This window comes from Sminthopsis crassicaudata, chromosome 3, assembly GCF_048593235.1.
Source record: "Sminthopsis crassicaudata isolate SCR6 chromosome 3, ASM4859323v1, whole genome shotgun sequence".
NCBI lineage: Eukaryota > Metazoa > Chordata > Mammalia > Dasyuromorphia > Dasyuridae > Sminthopsis > Sminthopsis crassicaudata.
The window spans coordinates 123,065,394-123,085,573 of record NC_133619.1 but is presented as its reverse complement, the minus strand read 5'-3'; the positions used below and the strand labels follow the sequence as shown (position 1 = coordinate 123,085,573).

Here is a 20,180-nt window from a genome sequence, read left to right as displayed (position 1 = left end):
GGTCATGCTTTTCAAATAACCACAGTCATTGGAACCAAACACAGTAGAAGGACTCTGAATTTTCTTTCTCCCTTCCTTCCTTTTAATGTGACATGTCTCACTAGAAACGTGACTTGAACTCAACAGTATTGCAGATCAATTTGCAATGCATTGAGGTATTAAATGCATCGCATTTGATTTATAGCCTTGTTTACTCTGCATCTCCAAACCTACTGGGATTCAGAGAAGCAGCTGACCACAGCTGAAAATACCTAGGTCTGGTTCATCTGAGGAGAGAGTTCTCTTTTTGTATGGTCAAGAACAAGATAAAAATGTTGTTCCTTGGGATGGATAAGAGGGTCCTTTTATAAACCAAACAAAAAATACTCACATTGTTCCTTTTACATGTTTATTCAATGAGTGTCTCCTAAACTACCTTCTGGACCTTTTTTCTCTTTTCTCTTAGTTATGGATCTAGTTTTGATGTTCTGTTTTTGATTGCTGATTTTGCATTATCTTACCTATTGAACCTTACATGTTCTTCTGTTTCCAGAAGAAGGAGCTTAAGTAAATTAAAATTAGAGATGATAAATTTAAAAGAAGAATATGGCCTTGAGAGATTGAATATAAACATTCCTTTAAAGCAGGGGTTATTAATCTTGGATTCATGTACCCCAAAAGCCTTGTCTGTAAACTTGGATAGGGGGAAAAAAAAAAACTTCATCTTTATATTTATTTATCTCTAGTTTTTTTTTTCTGTTTTATTTTTTCAAATACATGTAAAGATAGTTTTCAGCATTCACTTTTCTAAGATTTTGTAACAGATTTTTTCTCCTCCTTCCCTTACTTCCCTTCTCCTTAAGACAGTAAGCAATCTGATTCAAGTTATATATGTATAGTACCTTTAAAAACATTTCTATATATTTGTCATGTTGTACAAGGAAAAGTAGACCAAAAGGGGGGAAAAACTAATATATCACAAAAAGATACTGATCTGTCCCCTACTTTGAAAACTATTATATGAAGAGAACTTAAAGCTTTAATCCAGATAAATAAAGTCAGAAAGTAATTATTTGCAAATCATTGATTTTGAGCTTTCTTCTATATGATGGATTGACCTGCATTCAAGTACTTCTCTGAGATTTGTTTATTAAAGGAAGCTTATAAAGGTTAGGGAACATGCTTTTTAACTGTTAAGATAGATATCCAAGAAGACTATACTGTTCTCCTATTAAGGCACATTGTTTTGGGTGTCTGTTCTATGCCAAAAACTATGTTAAACTATATGGAGAATGGGAAGAAAAAAGTCTTAAGACTTGATTCTTAATATCAAGGAACTTAGATTCTAGAGGGATTGTTTCATTTTTTGTGACAAGCACATAGGAAGCATAATGTATGCTTGTTAATTGAGTATATAAAATAACAACCTGAAAAAATTCCTTTGGGTGGGTTAGAAGTGCTCTGGACTTTTGATTTCATAAGTATATGAAGATTCCTAGTAAATACTTGCTGAATTTCAGGCACGGTTATAAAGAAGTATAGTGCTAAATTACATAATATCACCTAGAATAAGTGAGAGATAGGAGAATATGGAATGAAAAAGTCTGAAAAGGCTTCATAAAGGAAATAATGATTGACTTGGACCTCAAAGGTTAAATAAGATTTGTATAAATATAATAGGATAGAATTATGGTCCAGAAATGAGGACAAAGCATGAACAAAAACATGGAGACTGGAAATAAGCATAATATATGTGGAGGACAATGAATAAAAATGGAATGGTGTGGAGGGTGGGTGCAAAGGCAAAGGGTTAAAATTAAATTGATCAGGAGAGTAAGGGCAAGTTATAGATGGAAGATCTTGAAAATCCAGTAAAAGATCTTGGAATTTAGGTGAGGCTCATACATATATAGACCTAAGACTGAAATGCACTTGAAAAGAAGACATTTAGCTCTACCACCTCATTTTATAAATAAACTAAATTTCAGGGATATTGAGTGACTTGCCTAAGGTTACCTGTTTACTAAGCATCAGAAGTAGTATTTGAACTCGGGCTTTCTGATTTCAAAATCAGGATTCTTTCTACTCTAATACACTGTTTGTTCCCCATACCTCCACTCTCATAAGAAGCTGTTGTTGAAGCCTGTGTAGCTCATCCGTCATGTTTCTTTTTTGTTCTATGTCCATCCCATTCTGGAAATCAACCTCACCACTTTATTAAAAAAAAAAAAAAAAAGAAAGAAAGAAATTACTATTTATTTGTGCTTAACATTCTTTTCTTTGTAAATTTTGAATTCCAAATTCTCGTCTCCTACTTCTCTTTCATCCATTGGGAAGGTAAGTAATATGTCAATTATACATGTGAAATAATACATAACAGTTCCATAGTGGCCATATTAAAAAAAATCAAAGAAAGTGAGAAAATTATATTTCAATTTATACTGAAGAGTTCATCAGTTCTTTCTACAGTTGAATAGCATTTTTTTCATCATAAGTCCTTTGAAATTGCCTTGGATCCTTGTATTGATTTGAATAGTTTTTCATATTTGAGCATTATTAAAGCATTGCTCTGTGTATTGTGATGTGGTTCTTACTTCATTTTTTCATTAGTTCATGTAAGTCTTGATATGTTTTTCTGAAAATTTTCGCCACATTTCTTATAACACAGTAGTACATCATCACAATTCTATATCAAAACTTGTTCAGCCATTCTCTAATTAATAAGTATCTTTTCATTTTCTTATTCTTTGCCATGACACAAAGCTCTTATAAATATTTATGGATGCTTTTTCTTTTTATTTGATCTCTTTGAGATACAAACTTAGAATTGTATTGCTGGATCAAAGAGTATGCACAATTTTATAGATCTTTGGGCCTAGTTCCTGATTGTTCACCAGATTGGTTGAATCAGTTCGTTAATCCATTAGCCATTCATTGGTATACCTATTTTCCCTCATCTCTTCCATCATTTGTTATTTCTGAGAGGTGTGAGAGGTGTGAGGTGGTACCTCAAAGTTGTTTTTTATTTGCGTTTCTCTAATCAGTAGTGATTTCTACTATATGATGGATTGACCTGCATTCAATAGGTGGTTTCATGTGCCTGTTCATGGTTCAGATTCAAGTACTTCTCTGAGATTTGTTTATTAAAGGAAGCTCATAAAGGTTAGGGAACATGGTTTTTAACTGTTTTTTCATGCAACTATAGATAACTTTAGTTTCTTCTAAAAATTGCTTATGCATATTCTTTGACCATTTATCAATTGGGGAATGGCTCTTATTTTATAGATTTCACTCTATATATATTTAAGAAAGAAGGACTTTTATCTAAAACTTGCTTAAAATTTTTTTATATTCATCACTTTTGATATTACTTCATTGTTTGTCTATGGTACCTTTTAGCAAAATGTATTTTTCCAGATTATCTCTTTTAAATTAAGTCTGTTTTTACTTTTGCTTTGTCTGAGATCATGATTGCTATTCTGATTTTTTAAAAATTTTAGCTGAAACATAATACATTCTATTTTAACCCTTTAACTCTATGTGACTTTCTGTTTCAAGTGTGACCATTATTAAGAACATATTGTTGGATTATGATTTCTAATCTATTCTTCTATATACTTCCCTTTTTTGGGTGTGTTCATCCCATTCACATACACCTTTATGATAACTATATGTTTTCCTCCATCCTATTTTCTTCTCTTTATCATTCTCTTTTTCCTTCTCAGAAGTCTGTTTTACTTCTGATCACTGTCTTCCTTACTCTGCCCTTTCTTTTCCCTTATTTCTTTCCTATTTACCTATTGGATAAGGTAGATTTCACTACCCAGCTGATGGGAGTAAGACTCAAGCATTACCCCTCACTCCCTATTTGCCCTTCACTAAAAAAATCTTCCTTGTGGGCTTCTTGTAGTGAGAAAATTTTCCCTATTCTACCTCTTTTTTCCTTCCCCCCCTTTCTTAGAGATCATCCCAACATAATACACATACACACTTGTCCTTTGTTTACATAGACCCCCTTTTAAGTATGATGATAGTGATAGAATTCTTAGGAGTTACATGAATTATCTTGCATATAGTAATGTATACAGAGTCTATTGTGATTACCCTTTTGTGTTTCCCTTTTTATGTTTCTCTTCAGCTTCTATTTGAATTTTAGATTTTTTTATTCATCTATGGGCTTTTCATCAAGAATTCTTAGAAGTCCTCTATTTATTTATTTGTCAATTTTTTACCTTGAAGGATTTACTTAGTTTATTGGGTAGATTACTCTTCATTGTAATCATAGTTCTTTTGCCTTCTATTCCTTTAATGGGATAGCTATTAAATCTTACTTGTTTCTGACTGTGGCTTCAGTTTTTGAATGATTTCTTTCTGGCTTCTTTTATCCTTGATCTTATAGCTCTGTAATTTGTTTGTGATGTTACTGGGAGTTTTCATTTTGGGATCTCTTTCAGGAGGTGATTGGTGAATTCTTTCCATTTCTGTTTTATCCCTTGGCTCTAAAATATCAGTATAGTTTTCCTTTATAGTTTTTTTGAAATAAGATGTTTACGCTTTTTTTTTGATCATGACTTTCTGACAGTCTAATCATTTTTAAATTATCTCAATTTATTTTCTATATTAGTTATTTTTTGATGAGTTCACATTTTTCTTTTTTCTATTCTTTTGACTTTATTTTTTTGTTTCTTGATCTCTCAGGGAGTTGTTAGATTCCTCCTGTCCAATTTTAATGTTTTATTTTCTTTATTATTATTATTAACTATTTTTTTCAGTGAATTTTTATATCTCCTTTTCCATTTGGCTTGGTCTCCTTTTTAAGTTCTTTTCTTCAGTGAATTTTTGTTCCTCTTTTACCAAACTGTTAAGTTCCCTGTTGTGATTTTCATGCAGCACCCTCATTTCTTTCTCAGTTTTTCCTCTACTGCTCTTCTATCTTTAACTCTTCCAGAAATAATTGAGTCCAATTAGCATTTTTCTTTGAGATATTGACATAATACTCCCTAATAAACACCCAAATAAACTCTTCAGAAACTACATTCCCCGAAAACAGTTATACAAAACTACTTAATAGAGCAGCACTTATCCTCCATTTGACCTTAGCTTTGACCAAGCCCCTCACACTCTACTTGTCTGGCTCTTTCCAGAGCTTAGAAATCTATATTGTGCATCTATTAATATCATCATCTCTGTTTATTCCCTGATGAAGACAAAGGGACTTTGAATATATAACACACCAATGCTTTAAGAGGCCCAAGCACAGTCCCAAACCAATACTGGCTTAGTGCCTCATTGTGGAGTGGTTGATGGGCACCGAGGCTTCCGAAATTCCCACTGGACAGTATTTTTCCTCTGGTTAGTGTATTAAATAAATAGGCCTCTCAGAAGAGCATCTGAAGATGGTAGCAAGGCTTCCATCTCCTCCATGGAGACTAGGACATTCTTCTCTCTTCCATGGCAGTGAATTAGATGTTATCTAAGCCCTTCTCCAATTGTATAATTGTGGTGGTGTTTTTTAACTTCATTTTGGTTTTAACACAAGAGAAGCTTCTAGCAAATCTCTTTACAAAGTATATTGCCCATTAAGCTTGATTATTAATAGGAAGTAGAAATATAGTTTTTACCTTTCATATTATAGTGCTAACCATTTCATCTGACCAGAATTTTATGGTCTCTTCATGTTGTAATTAAAAGTTATAATAACAATAACAAATATTTAAAAATGCTCTAAGATTTGGAGAGTATTTTATTATGTGTCTTATTTGATCTTCATGATAGTCTTGTGGAAGGTGCTATTATTGTTCTCATTTTATAAATAAAAATTAAAATGAGTCTAAAAAGTGTTCAATAATTTGCCCAGAGTCACACAGCCAAATAAGTGTCTGAGGCAGGATTCAAGCTTTAGTCTTTCTTGTTCCAAGCCCAGACACTTCATCCATTACATCAGTATAGTTATAGTGATTGTGTATATTCTTTTGGCTCTGCTTTCTTTATTCTGCATCAATTCATGCAAGTCTCCTATTATATCTATTATGTATTTGCTTTCATCAATTTTTAAAGCACAGAAAAATTTAATTATATTTCTATATCATAATTTGTTCAGCTATACCTTAATCAATGAACAAATGTTATATTTTTCCTTTTTATTATCATAAGTAATATATCTACAATATTCTTTGAACTGTCTCCTCTCCACATTTGAATCTCTGACAGGGTGAAAACTGAGTTGATCTCTAAGTATAGTAGGAACTAAAAAGGCAAACAAATTGTTTCTTGGTACTCTTTGGCAGTGTAAATGTGGAAGAAACAGCTTATACTTTAAGCTGTAAGGATATGATCGCTAAAACCTGCCTGATTCTTGTTCTTAATTTTTCTGGACCCTTCAGAATAACTAACTCTCTCTCTCTCATTTCTCTCCCTCTCTCTCTCTCTCTCTCTCTCTCTCTCTCTCTCTCTCTCTCTCTCTCTCTCTCATTCTCTCTCTTTCTCTCTCTCTCTCTCTCTCTCTCTCTCTCTCTCTCTCTCATTCTCTCTCTTCTCTCTCTCTCTCTCTCTCTCTCTCTCTCTCTCTCTCTCTCTCTCTCTCTCTCTCTCTCTCTCTCAACAATGTCTTTCTGATCAACTGATGCTAATATTTCTGATCCATGCTTATCTATAAGGTTATAACTATGGACCTGCAAGGAACCTTAGAGACAGTACAGTACAACTCTCTTATTTGCAGTTGAAGAAACTAAGACACAAAGTTATGGGACTTGACTAAGGTCCTATAGTGATTTATGATTATGGGCCCATGATTTGAACCCTCTCCACAGTTCACTGCTTTGAGGAAGTTGTTCCTGACTTCCTGCCTCCTAAGTCTGTTGTAACTTCAAAATTCCTGGCATTTGACCCCGACCTGATAAGATAAACTGATTTTTGTTATGCCCTATGGTTTCCCTGGAAGGGGATCTTGTAGACTGTCAGGGGAACCTGATGGTGCCCTGGGGCCAGACTGTGACAGCAGGGCACTAAAATGAGTTCTTTACACAGGCCCTCCCGCTGCCTAAGGGGCTGAATCTCTGAAGGCACAACTAATTGGGAGTGGGCAGAATGACCCCAAACTCTCCTCATCTACTTGTCCTTTTTGTAATGATATTGTAATAGAGTAGTCTGTAACATATGCTAATGACTAAATAATTAGATTGTCAAATAGATTTTAAACTCCTAGAGAGCTGTAAGGCTTAAAAATGATTGTTTTCTTTAAATCTTTCATCACCCCAGCATGGAGTGGATGCTCAAGAGAAATTTTGGATATCTACTCAATTATAGTGAATTTTGATTTTAAATTTTTGGCAAATACGCTCATCTTCCATGTGGCCTATTGCAATATATAATTTAGAAACATCTAGATCCAAACTTAAATTTTAAGTGTATTCCTCTTCCCCAACCCCAACCTCCACATCTATTATGAGTATTGTGTTATTGCTGGAGTACTGTGGGATAATTGTCCAAGAGGGTTCTTTATTTGGTATTGGCAAAGAACAAAGAAGAGAAATTGATTTCTGAGCATTTCATTGCAATCTGTACTAGATTGCTTGGGAGTAAATTTGGTCCACAGTTAAAGTTTAGGGTCTCCAAAGGACATTGTTACACTGATCCATGAAAATGGTAAGAATATTATTTGAAATTTTCTGGGCAGTTTAGACTTAAGAATTGGGACTCAGGATTTCAGGATTGTGACTCAAACATTCCTTTCCCCACTTTGCTCACCAAAATCACCAGATAGGTTACTATAGTTCTGAGTGCCATTGTTTTTTGTATTTCTAGTTCGAGTTGAAGTAAAATAAATGCAATTGAAAAGTAGAAAAGATTCCATTACAAAGTAAACAAAATACTCCTTCTATATATGCTGCACTGCAGAGAAAAATCTGGTAATATGAGGTCAGGATGCTATGATTGGTAGCACATCGCTTTAGGAACAAGGCCAAGAGTAAAAGGAGAGTGGAAATTGGAAGCTTCCTGAGAGACTTCTTCATTAGTTCCAGAGAACTGATTTGAAGAAGAGAGCCAGTATTGAATCCAAATTCCATGGTTATTCCTGCAGCAAGGCAATCCTGTTACACCTCCCTAATTGACTTACTATCCTACTCACCACAGTCTGCTTCCAGACTTTTTTTCATCCTTCCTCAAACCTTCTATAGTTCCCCTTCCTCCCTCTCTCTCAGCTGAGATCATATCATATTTCACCGGAAAAATTGATGCCCTTTGTCAAGAGCTTTCTCTCTACCCCTCTCAATTCACATTTCCCAAATGCTTTCTGCTACTATTTCTGCCATCTCACATGAAGTTGTGGCACAGGGGATCCCATTCCATTCCATCTTTATAGCAGAATGCTTCTTCTACCTCTCCATTTATAATCTCTACTGAATCTACTGAATGTTTCCTTTTGTCTACAAACATGCTCCTGTCTCTCATATTCCTACTTGAAACTTTCGTTCCTGTTAACTATTGTCTCATGTCTTTTCTTCAGTTTGTGGCTAAAATCTTTGAAAAGACTATATGTACTTGGCTTCATTTTTTCACTCTCAACTCTCCACTCTAACTTCCAGCCTCATCATTCAACCAAAATAATTTTTCTAAAGTTAATGATCTCTTAATTCTAGACTCTAATGGTCTTTTCTCAGTCTTCATCTTTCTTGAATTTTCTGTAACCTTTAATACTTCATTCATCCTTTTATCCTTGAAACTCTTTTATGTATTTGTGACACTATTTCTCCCTGATTCTCCTTTGTTAAGTTTTCCTCCAAATCCTACTTAATAATCGTAAATGTGTCACAGGCCTCTGTCCTAGACCCATTTTTTCTATATCATTTCATTTGATGAATTCATTAGCTGCTATGGATTTGATTTTCATCACTGTACATGATGTGTACATGTGTACACATGAATCTGTACTGTTTCATATTGGTATAACCCTGATTTTCATAACTTCCAGACTCATATATTAAATGTCAATTAGACATAACTGAATATGCCATTGACATCTCAAATATAGCATGTTCAAAACAACTCATCTTTCTTTTCAAGGCCCCCCCAGCTTCTCCATAATTGTTGATTCTCCATTCAGCTGTAAGTTTGAGCTTCCTAAAATATAGATCCGATCATGTTACTATCCTACTCAGTAAATTAGAGTGGCTCCTTTTATGTTTCTAAAACCTTTCACAATCCAGATTCTTCCTACTTTTGTAGGATTCTTATACCTGCCTCTGGAGCCTCTATATACTCTGTGACCTAAGACCAGCAATACTGGCCTCCTTTCTGCTCCTTTTTTCCTCTCTGAAAGTCCTCAGATCTTATTTATGACTGGCCATTATACCAAGAATACTTTCTCTCCTCACTTCTGGTTTCTTATTTCCCTGTCTTCAGGACTCAGTTTAAATTGTACCTTCTGAGGAAGCCTTTTCTGATTAACTTTTCACTGAGATATCCTCCCATTTAAATTGTATGTATCTTCTTTGTTCAATGATGTTGGAGGACTAAGGACCACAAGTGTTCTATATTTTCTGTCAGTCTGTCAGTCTTTTAAACTTTGTCTTTAAAGTAAAAAAATGACTTTATCATTCTACTAGGTATACTAAAAAACATGATAAAATGCAAACTGAGTTGGATTCTTATAACATGGCCTATTTTTGGTACATCTCAAAATTAGATCCTGAGCTCAGAAATTTTATAATAGCTTTATTTGTGTTTTGTTTTATTTTTCTTGTGTTTTTTTTAACCTATATTTGAAATATTTTCAGTTTAGAGAACTCTTGAATAGGAAAATTCCTCTGTCAATACAGATTAATTGCTGGAATAGAGGCTAGTCACGCTACATGGTTACTTTCCCAGATTCTTAAAAGCAAAGTATCCCAAGAATAATACTTGAACCCAGGTTTTTCTTTACCCTGATTCTATATTCTACGAACTATGCCATGCTGGCACTCTGTGGTCAGTGAAAGCTGAAAACTTTTTGCCTGTCAATCTCACAAGCACAATATCTTCTTTTCTTACAATAAGAATTGAGACTATTAAAGTTGATTAATATCCCAGGTACATAGATGTGGCAATTCCAAAGTATGTATTTCATGCTTAGTAGAGTTAAAACCCTTGCTTGGTTTGAGGTACCAGAAAATCTTGGATTCACATTCTTCCTACATATATCAAAATAGCCATCTCTAAAGGAATGAGATCAATGGCACACATAGCTTGGTTGGCTTCGTCAAGAGGAATGGTACCCAAGATATTGGAAGACGGGGAGAGAACATGGGAAGGTATTGTTTCTTATTACCTTTCATGACAGCCCATTCCTCTTTTGGATGGCCAAATTATTAGGAAGATTTCTCCTGACATAATTTTCCATGGATTTTGATTATGCAGTAAGTAACAGTTAAGATTTGAATTGAAGTCCTTTAACATCAAATCTTTCAGTTTTCCTACTGGACCATATTACATTTTGCTAATATTTATATAATACTTTCAGATTGCTATCACAAGAATTATTTAAGGTTAAGGAGTATAAAGAAGATTATCTCTTGTTTTACTGCTTAGCAAACTTCAGTTCAGAAAACTTTAAACACACCAAGACCCATCTCTTCTACTTGGCAACTTACCAGCCAGTAAACTTCCCCATCTATAATAGAGAGATGTTACTGCTTGTACTACTTGGAAAAAGATAATGTAGGTGATTATTCTTTGTATCAGTAAAGAGCAATATAATGTGATAAGTAGAAGATGAATTGTTGTTAAGATTACTTGAATGAGAGTGTCATGCATGAATCCAGAGTCCCCTTCTACTTGGTACGGGGCACTTTGAAAGAACATAAGATTTGAAGAATCTGAGTTCAGATTCCTGATTCTAATACTTATATTATCTGATGACCTTGTTCAAGTTATTTTAACTTAGTTTCCTTGAAAGTCAGATGACAAATATATTATCTTTCAACTTCCCATTAGTTCTAAATCCCATGACTTTGACTTATGTCAAAATAGGCTTTACGATTTTATGAAGTTAAAATTGATATGTATTTTTGATGAAAAAACTATTTAATGATGCCAGAATTCTTGATATTTAAGGAAGATGTCAAAAGCAGAAAAACACTTTTCTTCTCCTAAATCTTATGTATTAATATATGAATGGATCCATTTTAAGAGAAAAAAATTTATTCAAGATTCATTACTGATATACTTTTTTAAAAAATCATGTCTCATGTTCATTCTAAGAAAATCTTTTGTTTGAATATGCATATTATGAATATTTGCTACAAGATTTTTTTAGATGGGAGTGGAATGGGAGGGAAAGAATATATTTTTATTAATTGAAAAAGAATTTTAAAAACAAACTTGTCTCATCACTAGTTGAACACTTATATGGCCACTGCTAAGTGATTAATGGTCACCAGTCTAATGTGGTAGTCAGTTGAGATCATGCCTGGAGTATTACAGTAGTTTGCTGTTTGGGCTTCCTTGCTCATGTCTCTCCTATCCCCAATTTATTCTCCACATAGCTTGTAAAAGTTCCCTAAAACACAAATATCAGATCACTTTCATATTTAGTAAATTCCACTGACTCCCTATTAACTCTACAATAAATGCTAATAACAGTAATGGTAGCAGCAGCAGTGCTCATTTTCATAGCTTTTTAAGTTTACAAAGTGCTTTACAAATGCCCTCACAACAATCCTAAGAAGTAGGTGCTATCTTCATCCAAATTTTATAAAAGAGGAAATTGAAGCAGATGTTAAGTGACTTGCCCAGGATCAGTCACATAGCTAGTTAGTGTCTGAATTTAGATTTAAATTTGGGTTTTCATGCTTTAAACTCTAGTACTCTATCTACTATATTAACCTAGCTATCTTAATACAAATTCTTTGCAACCTGGATTCAACTTACCTTTCCATTCTTAATATATATAACTCACCTTTATTTACTATTTGTTTCAGGCAGAATGGCCTTTTTGCCATCTTGAATATATATAATAACATTTCCTATATCCATACTTTTGTGCAGGCTACTCCCCATTTCTAGAATGTGCCCTCTGCTTCTTAGAAACCTGGGTTTTCTTCAAAGATCAGGTCAAATTCTGTTAACTACGTGAGGCCTTCATTAGCTCAACCTAAAAATTCCTAGTTCCATTCCCCCACATATTATATATACATAGACATGTTGTGTCTCCTTTGAGAATGTAAGTGTTTTGAGCACATGTCCGTTTTTTGTCTTTGCATTTCCAGTGTCCATAGCACATAGTAGGCTTTTAATAAATAATTGTTCATTAACTTAGGCTACTGATCTTTTTAATAGTCCCAAGTTTTATTGATCCAAAGACTTGATGAGCTCTTGTCTAGGACATTTTAAAGATTTATCTGTAAGGAAATGTATAGACTAGAACCATGGTCTGAGTTAAAAGGACATTATATATCACCTGATTTATTCTGATTTTATAGATGAGAAGACTGAGTCCTAGAGGGAGGCACAAAATAGCATCAGAGACTTAAACATGGAAGACTCCTCCTTGTTCATCTCATCTAACCTCTTCAATTTATAGATAAGAAAACTGAGGCCCAAAGATGTTAAATACCTTTCCCAACGGCACATGTTCATTATGTAGCAGAGCTTGGACAGATAACTTGCCCTAAGCTAGCCTTTTATATTATTCAGGTCCCTACACCATGGTTCTTTCTTGGTTGAGACTTCCAAGGGATGTTTTTTGGTTTATATTCATTCTCAGACTTTTATCTCATAATATATCAGTTTTTTGTCCCAAGATATAGTAAGTTTCACTTATGTTTGGCATTTTGGCTTCCTTTCAGTGAATCTATTGATGAGCATTTGAAAACTTAACTTGAAGCTTTAGAACAAATAAATAGAGAATTATAAAATTATATCTAAACCAAAATCTAATTATATCACAGAGGTTTATTTTTATAAATTTGCTTTACTATCCACAAAGCACTTTCACACTCTTTTTCTCATTTAATCTTTGCAAGTATTCTTAAAGGCATACTGTATAAGCATTATCATTCCTCCATTTTATAGATGAGGTGGAATTCCAAAGTCAGATTTTGAACTCAGAGTCTTTTGCTTCAGCTGTACTACACAGCTTTTCATGAGCTAAAATTTTCCTGAGGTTGGGGAAAAAGAAAGGTCTTTCTAACATTTCCTTATTAAAGCCTCTTCTGTCTTCCTCTGTATTTCTCTGCAGCAGTTCACATATTGCCTATTACTATTACCAGGTTTTGAGCAATCTGATTTTTCACCTAAGGACACTAGCTATAAAAATGATATTTGAGAATGCAAAACTTGGGGCAGCTAAGTGGCATAGTGGACAGAGTGCCAGCCCTGAAGTCAGTAGAATCTGAGTTCACTGGCCTTAGATACTTAACATTTACAAGCTGTGTGACCCTGGGCAAGTCTCTTAACTCCAGTTGCCCCCCCCCCCAAAAAAAAGGGGGAAGAAAAATATAAAACTCTCATGATAAGCAAATTAGAGGTTGCCATTTTTTATTCTTTTCATTAAATAAACATATTACATAGTTATCACCATTTAAAAAAAAAAAAAACTTGCCAGGTGTGTATGTAAAGGTAAAAAAAAATCTTTCTTAAAATAGTCTAGAAAATTTATTTCAGGTTGCCTCCACAATTTTATGCACATTGATCAAGGATTGACTTTTTTCAATATGAGGGTTCAGTGTTTGAAGTATCTCTTAAGTATCTGCAACATGTATTGGCATTATATTTAAATATTCCAATTAGCAAATTTTACCTTTCTTGACTTTCCCATCCCCAAAATATACCCTCTTTGTCAAAAAGGACAGATTGTTGCTTTTCCTTTTTTTAGAAGCTAAAGGGAATATGCTTTCTTTTGGAAATATAATTAATTTCAGAGAAAATCAATATTAGGAAATCATATGTACCTCAGACCTCTCCTTTTAGGACCACACAGATTGTAACTTTTTTAACTCTTCCAGACTAAATAGGAGTACCGGGACACAGGCTCCTTGGTGACCTGGATGACTAATGGTTGCCTCTAAATTAGAATGCAACTTAGCACAAAAGAAAAAGGAAGTCTTTTTTGTTTTCAATAAAAATGGGGTAGAGGACTAACACAGATATACCTATTTTGGGGTAGAGACTAACACAGATATGTCTATTTGCAACAACAACTTCAGTTTGGCAAGTATGTATTAGCTGCCTCATATTTAAAGTGCAAAAGGTGGGGAGAGAGACAGAATAAGATAGAGACAGTGTGTTGTGTGTGTGTGTGTGTGTGTGTGTGTGTGTGTATGAAATGATAGTCATTTTGTATCTGCTCATCAGGAACTAATATTTAGGCAAAAGTTCTGAACTTTATTTTTTATCATGGGCACATTCAGAGTAATGTGTCCTCAGAATAATGGTTTGTTGTCTGTATTCATAATTGAAAGACATGATGAATTTTATTTAGAGGATTAGTAAAAAGATCATTTTTCCCATTGTAGTTTACAGATCCCCTAAAGTCTATCTATGCACACCTTAGTGACCATGAACTTTAGTTGTGAACCCTTGAATTAAGGGGATTCTAATCTGTACACAGATTAGTAGGGAATGATGGATACAAAAGACAAGGCCAGAAAAAGAAATATGTGAAATGGGAGTAATCTATTTTTGTTTTTGTTTGGGAGTCAGTAGGAGAGGCAAAGGGATGAGGGAAAGGTATGCTTCAGCTATTGAAGATGGTCTTTAAAAATATATCAAGATTGGAGATATCATGTCAAGTTCTGGGGACATCTAATGGTTGGTCTCATGTCTCTTTGAATTTGCCATCATAAATAGTGTATATTACACTCAGAAACATAATAGGTACTTAATTTATACTTGTTCCAGTTCTGACTGAGAGTTTGATTCATATCAGAGTAGAATAGGAAGTAGGGTAGGTAGGAGTGTAGCGTTATTATAGAAGCAAGTACAGTAAAAGAAAGCAATACCATAGGTTCAGAGAGTTATAAGAAATTCAGAGAAGATACCCCTACCACCACCAGGCAAGAGTACCACTGAAATACCCCATACAAATAAATAGGTGTCTAAGGTTTAGAAAATATTTTGAATGCGTGTATATTTGGAAAAGGAATAATCTTTAAATTGGAAGTAGGGAAAGATAGAAGGAAAGGAAAGTCAGAGTAGCCTTTTATGCTTACATTCATTATTTCATCAGAAAGCATTTGATTCTTGCAAGATATATGGATTTTCCTAATACACTTATCAGTGCACTAATGCATTCATCTTACTAATATCTGCTCTTTGGGGGAAAAGTCAGTGAAAACAAAATGTGATGAAGGGATGATTTTCTGATGTGTTCTTTTCAACCTCAATTTTAAGTTGTGTTCAGGAACAGTATGAAAATATTTTTTATGTGGAATCTATTTGAGCCACAAGTACAGATTTTGTATTTCAAAGTTGGGAGAAATGAGATTGATGTCCCACACAACAGTAAAATGCCCAAAATAAGTAGCTCTGGAATGAGTTAAAGCACAGGACTCAACAAGGCTGAGTAAAAAGCTGTAGATCTAGGATGGCTGTTGTAATTGAAAGGGACCAAATAAGTATTTAAAACCATCTCTCTCAGGACTGTTAAGATTTCTGAATTTCAAATTGGCATTTTATATTTGACAAGGTGACATTGTGTAAGAAATGTATTGTAAAACACGGCTGTACGATAGGAAAATGATTGAATGTAAATATTTCAAGATGTGGACTACTGTTCAAATGTTATCATAAATCTTTGCCATTGTTTTAGGGGATAACTCTTCATGCATATTTGAAGTGAATTGATAGGTCTAGCTTTTGGAAGGATAATCTTCAGATAGTTTCCACCTCAGTGCTACTAATAGTCTGATTTCATTAGTTAAAGAATACTGTTAGCTATTCATCATTGTTATTTTCTACCTCTTAGTATATAGGAAAAGTCATTATTAAGTTAGGGGAAAAAACCAATGGTAGAGTCTGTTTATGTCCCCCCTTACATTTGCTGAGGGGCCTGAAATTTCAATGTTATCTTTGTGAAATCAGCATCTGCAATTATTTGTGATCTTAAATGTTTTAAACAGAAAAAAAGTATAAGAACTTTACTTCAATTGGAAAATTAATTGTCCTTCCATTTCTTGCAGGTTTGGCAGGTTTACAGTTGCTGCTCTTCAATCCAAGGTAGAACAGTATGAACGAGAAACAAATCGCCTAAAGAAAGCCCTGGAACGAAGTGATAAATATATAGAAGAATTAGAATCTCAAATCTCATTGCTAAAAAGCTCAAGTGAAGAAACTGAATCGACAAACTCCATTAGCCAAAGAGTACTTTCTGCAGAAAGCCAAGGAAACAGTCACCCTGAGGAAAATACTACAACTTTAACAAGTCAGGTAGATTGTGTTGGAAAGCAGCCTGTTCCAGCCAACCCAACTACACACCTAACACAGTCTTCATGTAGTAGACTCTCAGATATTAACTCTGCTACTCAAGAAGGCTCAAGTGAGAGAGAAACAGAGTGTTGTAAGAATAAAGAACTCTTCCCAGAACAGTTGAAAATTCTGTTAGATGTTACTGATACAAGGATGGATGCCTGTTTGGAAAGACAATGGAATAATAAAACTGGGAATTGTGATCCTTATAAAGATGAGGAACTTTATGATCTCCCAGCTCCCTGTACCCCTTCTTTATCTCTTAGTTGTCTTCAGCTTAATACCCCAGATAACAAAGAAGGCTCTCTGGTCAAAACAGAGAGTATTAGAAAAAACTCACACCACCTAAGAAAATTGGTATTTGATGATTTTTGTGGCACCTCAAACAGTTGTGAAAAAGATTCCCTCCAGGACAATACAAGTAGTTGTGAAAATGGAAAGAAGTCGGAAAATTTCACTTCCCAAAAGTCAGTGTTTTGGGATTGTTGCCCTACCAATTTTGTCCAAAACTTAGATTTTGATAGTTCAGAGCAGAACCCAGTTGCAAGTTCTTCTGGAGAATTGTCAATGAAATCCAGTGAGAAAGCAGGCTCCTGTTTATCTAAAAGATTAAATTCTATTCGCTCCTTCGAAATGAATCGTACTAGAACATCCAGTGAAGCATCAATGGATGCAGCTTATCTTGATAAGATCTCTGAGCTGGACTCCATGATGTCTGAATCAGACAACAGTAAGAGTCCCTATAGCAATTTTAAATCCACCGACATGGAAACCCCAACAAAATTAGTACAAAATAGTGAATTTTTGGATGATTCTGATAAACTAGAAGAAAGAACTAAACCAAACCTTACAAAATGCTCTCAGCTGCTTGATCAGCCAGGAAATAGAAATGAGTGGAAACCCACTTCTTTTTTCATTCTTTCACCATCTGACCAAGAGATGAATGAACATTTTCCACTCCTCTCCTCTCCTAATTCAGGAACAAGTGAAATCAAACCCCAGAACTGTTTGTTTCAGAGGGAGTTTTCCCAGAGTTTTTTGTTTAGCAACTCACATAAGCTGTTTGATGATCAGAGGTTTGGGCCATCTTTTTTCAAGATGTCCTCAGAGATGCACAATGTTCACAATCACCTTCAGTCCCCATGGTCTTCCACATTTGTGCCTGAAAAGAGAAATAAGAGTATGAATCAGTCAGCAAAAAGAAAAATACAGAGTAGCCTTTCTAGTGCCAGCCCATCCAAAGCAACTAAAAGTTGATTCAATTCTATTGAAAAGGTACTTTGTCTTGAGAGGAAAAAGGAAGTTTTTGAACTGTTTCCTTCCTGCCCTTCTGAGAGTCCCCTCACCCCAGACATTTTTTATTGATCCTTTTAACCAAAAGCTAAATCAAAAATGAATGGGCTAGTCTTTACTTTTATATTCTTGAGAACCTCCTCTTGAATCATGTCAGAAATTTGGTGGTGTTTTTCTTTTAACATCAGCATCATTATTTTTGTGATGTATCAGGGTGGGTATATTTCATGTTTTTGTATTTTGTCAGGTGCAGTAGCCTGCTGGTAAGAAGCAGCTTGTAGATCTTCTTAAATAAAAATCTTAGAGCTGTCTGCATTGTCCATAAAACATTTTGTTTTCATAATGCTTCTCTCAGTATGTAAATTTCTTTTACCTGCCACTTTTATTTTGAGTAAAGGCCTGACTTTAAGCAAATTCACACATTGTGAATTAGCATTATAGGTCTGAGTACAATGGAGGCCTGATATCCTATGTGATTTTTTAATCTGAGATTTTGTGGGGGTCTTCTTGTTTTTGTTTTCGTTTTTTTGTCTTTGACTAGCCAGTGTAGGTACAACTTCAGAAATTCAAGAACCATGTTTTTAAATGTCAAAAGTGGTTGGTTTGGGGTTTGGTCTTTTGTTTGTTCTTTCCCCTGATATAGCTAAGTCTGTTTACCTACCTCTTTGTGGAAAACTAGAAATTCAGCCTACTCTGTGTGGGGAAGTATGTTAATTTCATGGCTTGGATATAGAGCACTCAAATTTTCAGTCCCAAATTCTAGCTCTGATGATGCCCCAGAGCTACTTATCGAAATACTGAACTTGCTGTTTGCATGGCACTGTGCTTTATCGAAACCACAGTCTTTGTGCATGCTAGCATTCTTGCTTGCTCTGTTTTCCATGCTAAGGAAAGTTAAGTTTTGGTTAGTAATAGAATGTCTCTTTTATGTAAGTTACAAGTGCTTTTTTTTTCATTTGTGGTGAGTAGGTAGGGGTGGGGGAGGGGAAGAGTGAAGCACAATTTTTAATTTAGGTTTGGAAAAGCATTTGTTATTCCAAACATTCAGTCTCCCTATACAGGCCTTTAAAAATGGGTTTGTATGCTAATGACTTGTTTACCTAATGTGCACTGAACATTTTACATTAATACTGTACTGTTTTACATTAATACTGCATGCTTTTCTATGTGAATTGAATAAAGATGTCATAAGCACTGTTATCCTTGATGTTGCCTCAGATATGGAAATAACATTCTAAGACCAGGAAAACTGCCCTTCTTATCACTTTTAATTGATCTGAAAGTCTGAAATAAGTTGTCATAAATCTTTTCTCCCAAATCGGAAAGTTCACATTTTCCTTATGTGCAATGAGTGTTTTTTAATTGGTCATTATGGACCATGTTTTATGTTAACAGGCATCTCCTAATAAGGGTTCTTGATCATTTTGCCTCATTACCATGTTGGTAGAGCAGCTAGTGGGTGCAGTGAATAGATCACTGAGCTTAGAATCAGGAAGGCGTATCTGAGTTCAAATCTGAGTGACCCTGGTCAAGTCACTTAACCCTGTTTGCCTCATTTCCTCATTTGAAACGAGCTAGGAAAGGAAATGGAAAACTATTCCAGTATCCCTGGCAAAAACCCTTCCTTCCCCCCCCCCCCAAAAAAAAAAAAAAGACTAGGCTACAATTGAAACTCCTGAACTACCATGTTGATAAGTCTGAACTCTAGCTAAAAGCATTTGAAATTGTAGTGACAAACTGGAATGATATTTCTAAAACTGGTACTCAAAGGGTAAGAAACATTTTCCTAATTCTGCTTATGGTTCAAAGAAATAATATCATTTCCTAATGATATACTTGTTTTTAAAATGTGGGCACTAAAATTGTCTCTAAAATGTTATAACATCTATATAGTAAATTCGGATGTGTCCTTTCACTTCCTTTAGGTGATGAGGGTCTGTCATGAATTACCATTCTTTTCTTCTGCCTCCTACCTGCTCCCAAAGTACTTCATAATTATTAATTAAAACTAATAGGGGGCAGCTAGGTGGCGCAGTGGATAGAGCACCAGGCCTGAATTCAGGAGGACCCGAGTTCAAATGTGGTCTCAGACACTTGACACTTCCTAGCTGTGTGACCCTGAGAAAGTCACTTAACCCCAGCCTCAGGGAAAAAAAATTAAAACTAATAAATTCATAGTCAGGAGAACTGCAGGACATTTTAATATTCTATTCTTATTTTGAATATTGACTTTTTAAAATTAGCAGATCACCATATTCTGATTTGATATTTTAAAAAAATACATACCCATGATGGCAAAAAGAGACAAAATGATTGGATAATTACGTAATAGAAAGATATGATATTTCTTAAGAATTGCTTTTAAGACACCATCGATTTATTTGAGGTTTTCCCCCAAATGGTTTAGATTAGAATACATTTGAAATACAGAATATACTTTAAAAAAAAATTTAATCTCACAAAAT

At 34.5% G+C, this 20,180-nt stretch overlaps 1 protein-coding gene across 4 annotated transcripts in view; it reads left to right on the top strand.

Annotated features, from left to right (window-relative positions):
* OBI1 (ORC ubiquitin ligase 1) overlaps positions 1-18,915 on the top strand; it is a 39,484-nt gene extending 20,569 nt beyond the window's left edge. For 3 of the 4 annotated variants that reach the window (XM_074299318.1, XM_074299319.1, XM_074299320.1), the window contains exon 6: positions 16,137-18,915. In XM_074299318.1, coding sequence (XP_074155419.1) covers positions 16,137-17,679 — 1,543 coding nt within the window. In that variant the 3' untranslated portion in view covers positions 17,680-18,915. The remainder of the gene's footprint in view (positions 1-16,136) is intronic. The other variant, XM_074299321.1, reaches the window with a different exon arrangement.
* The last annotated feature ends 1,265 nt before the right edge of the window (positions 18,916-20,180 follow it).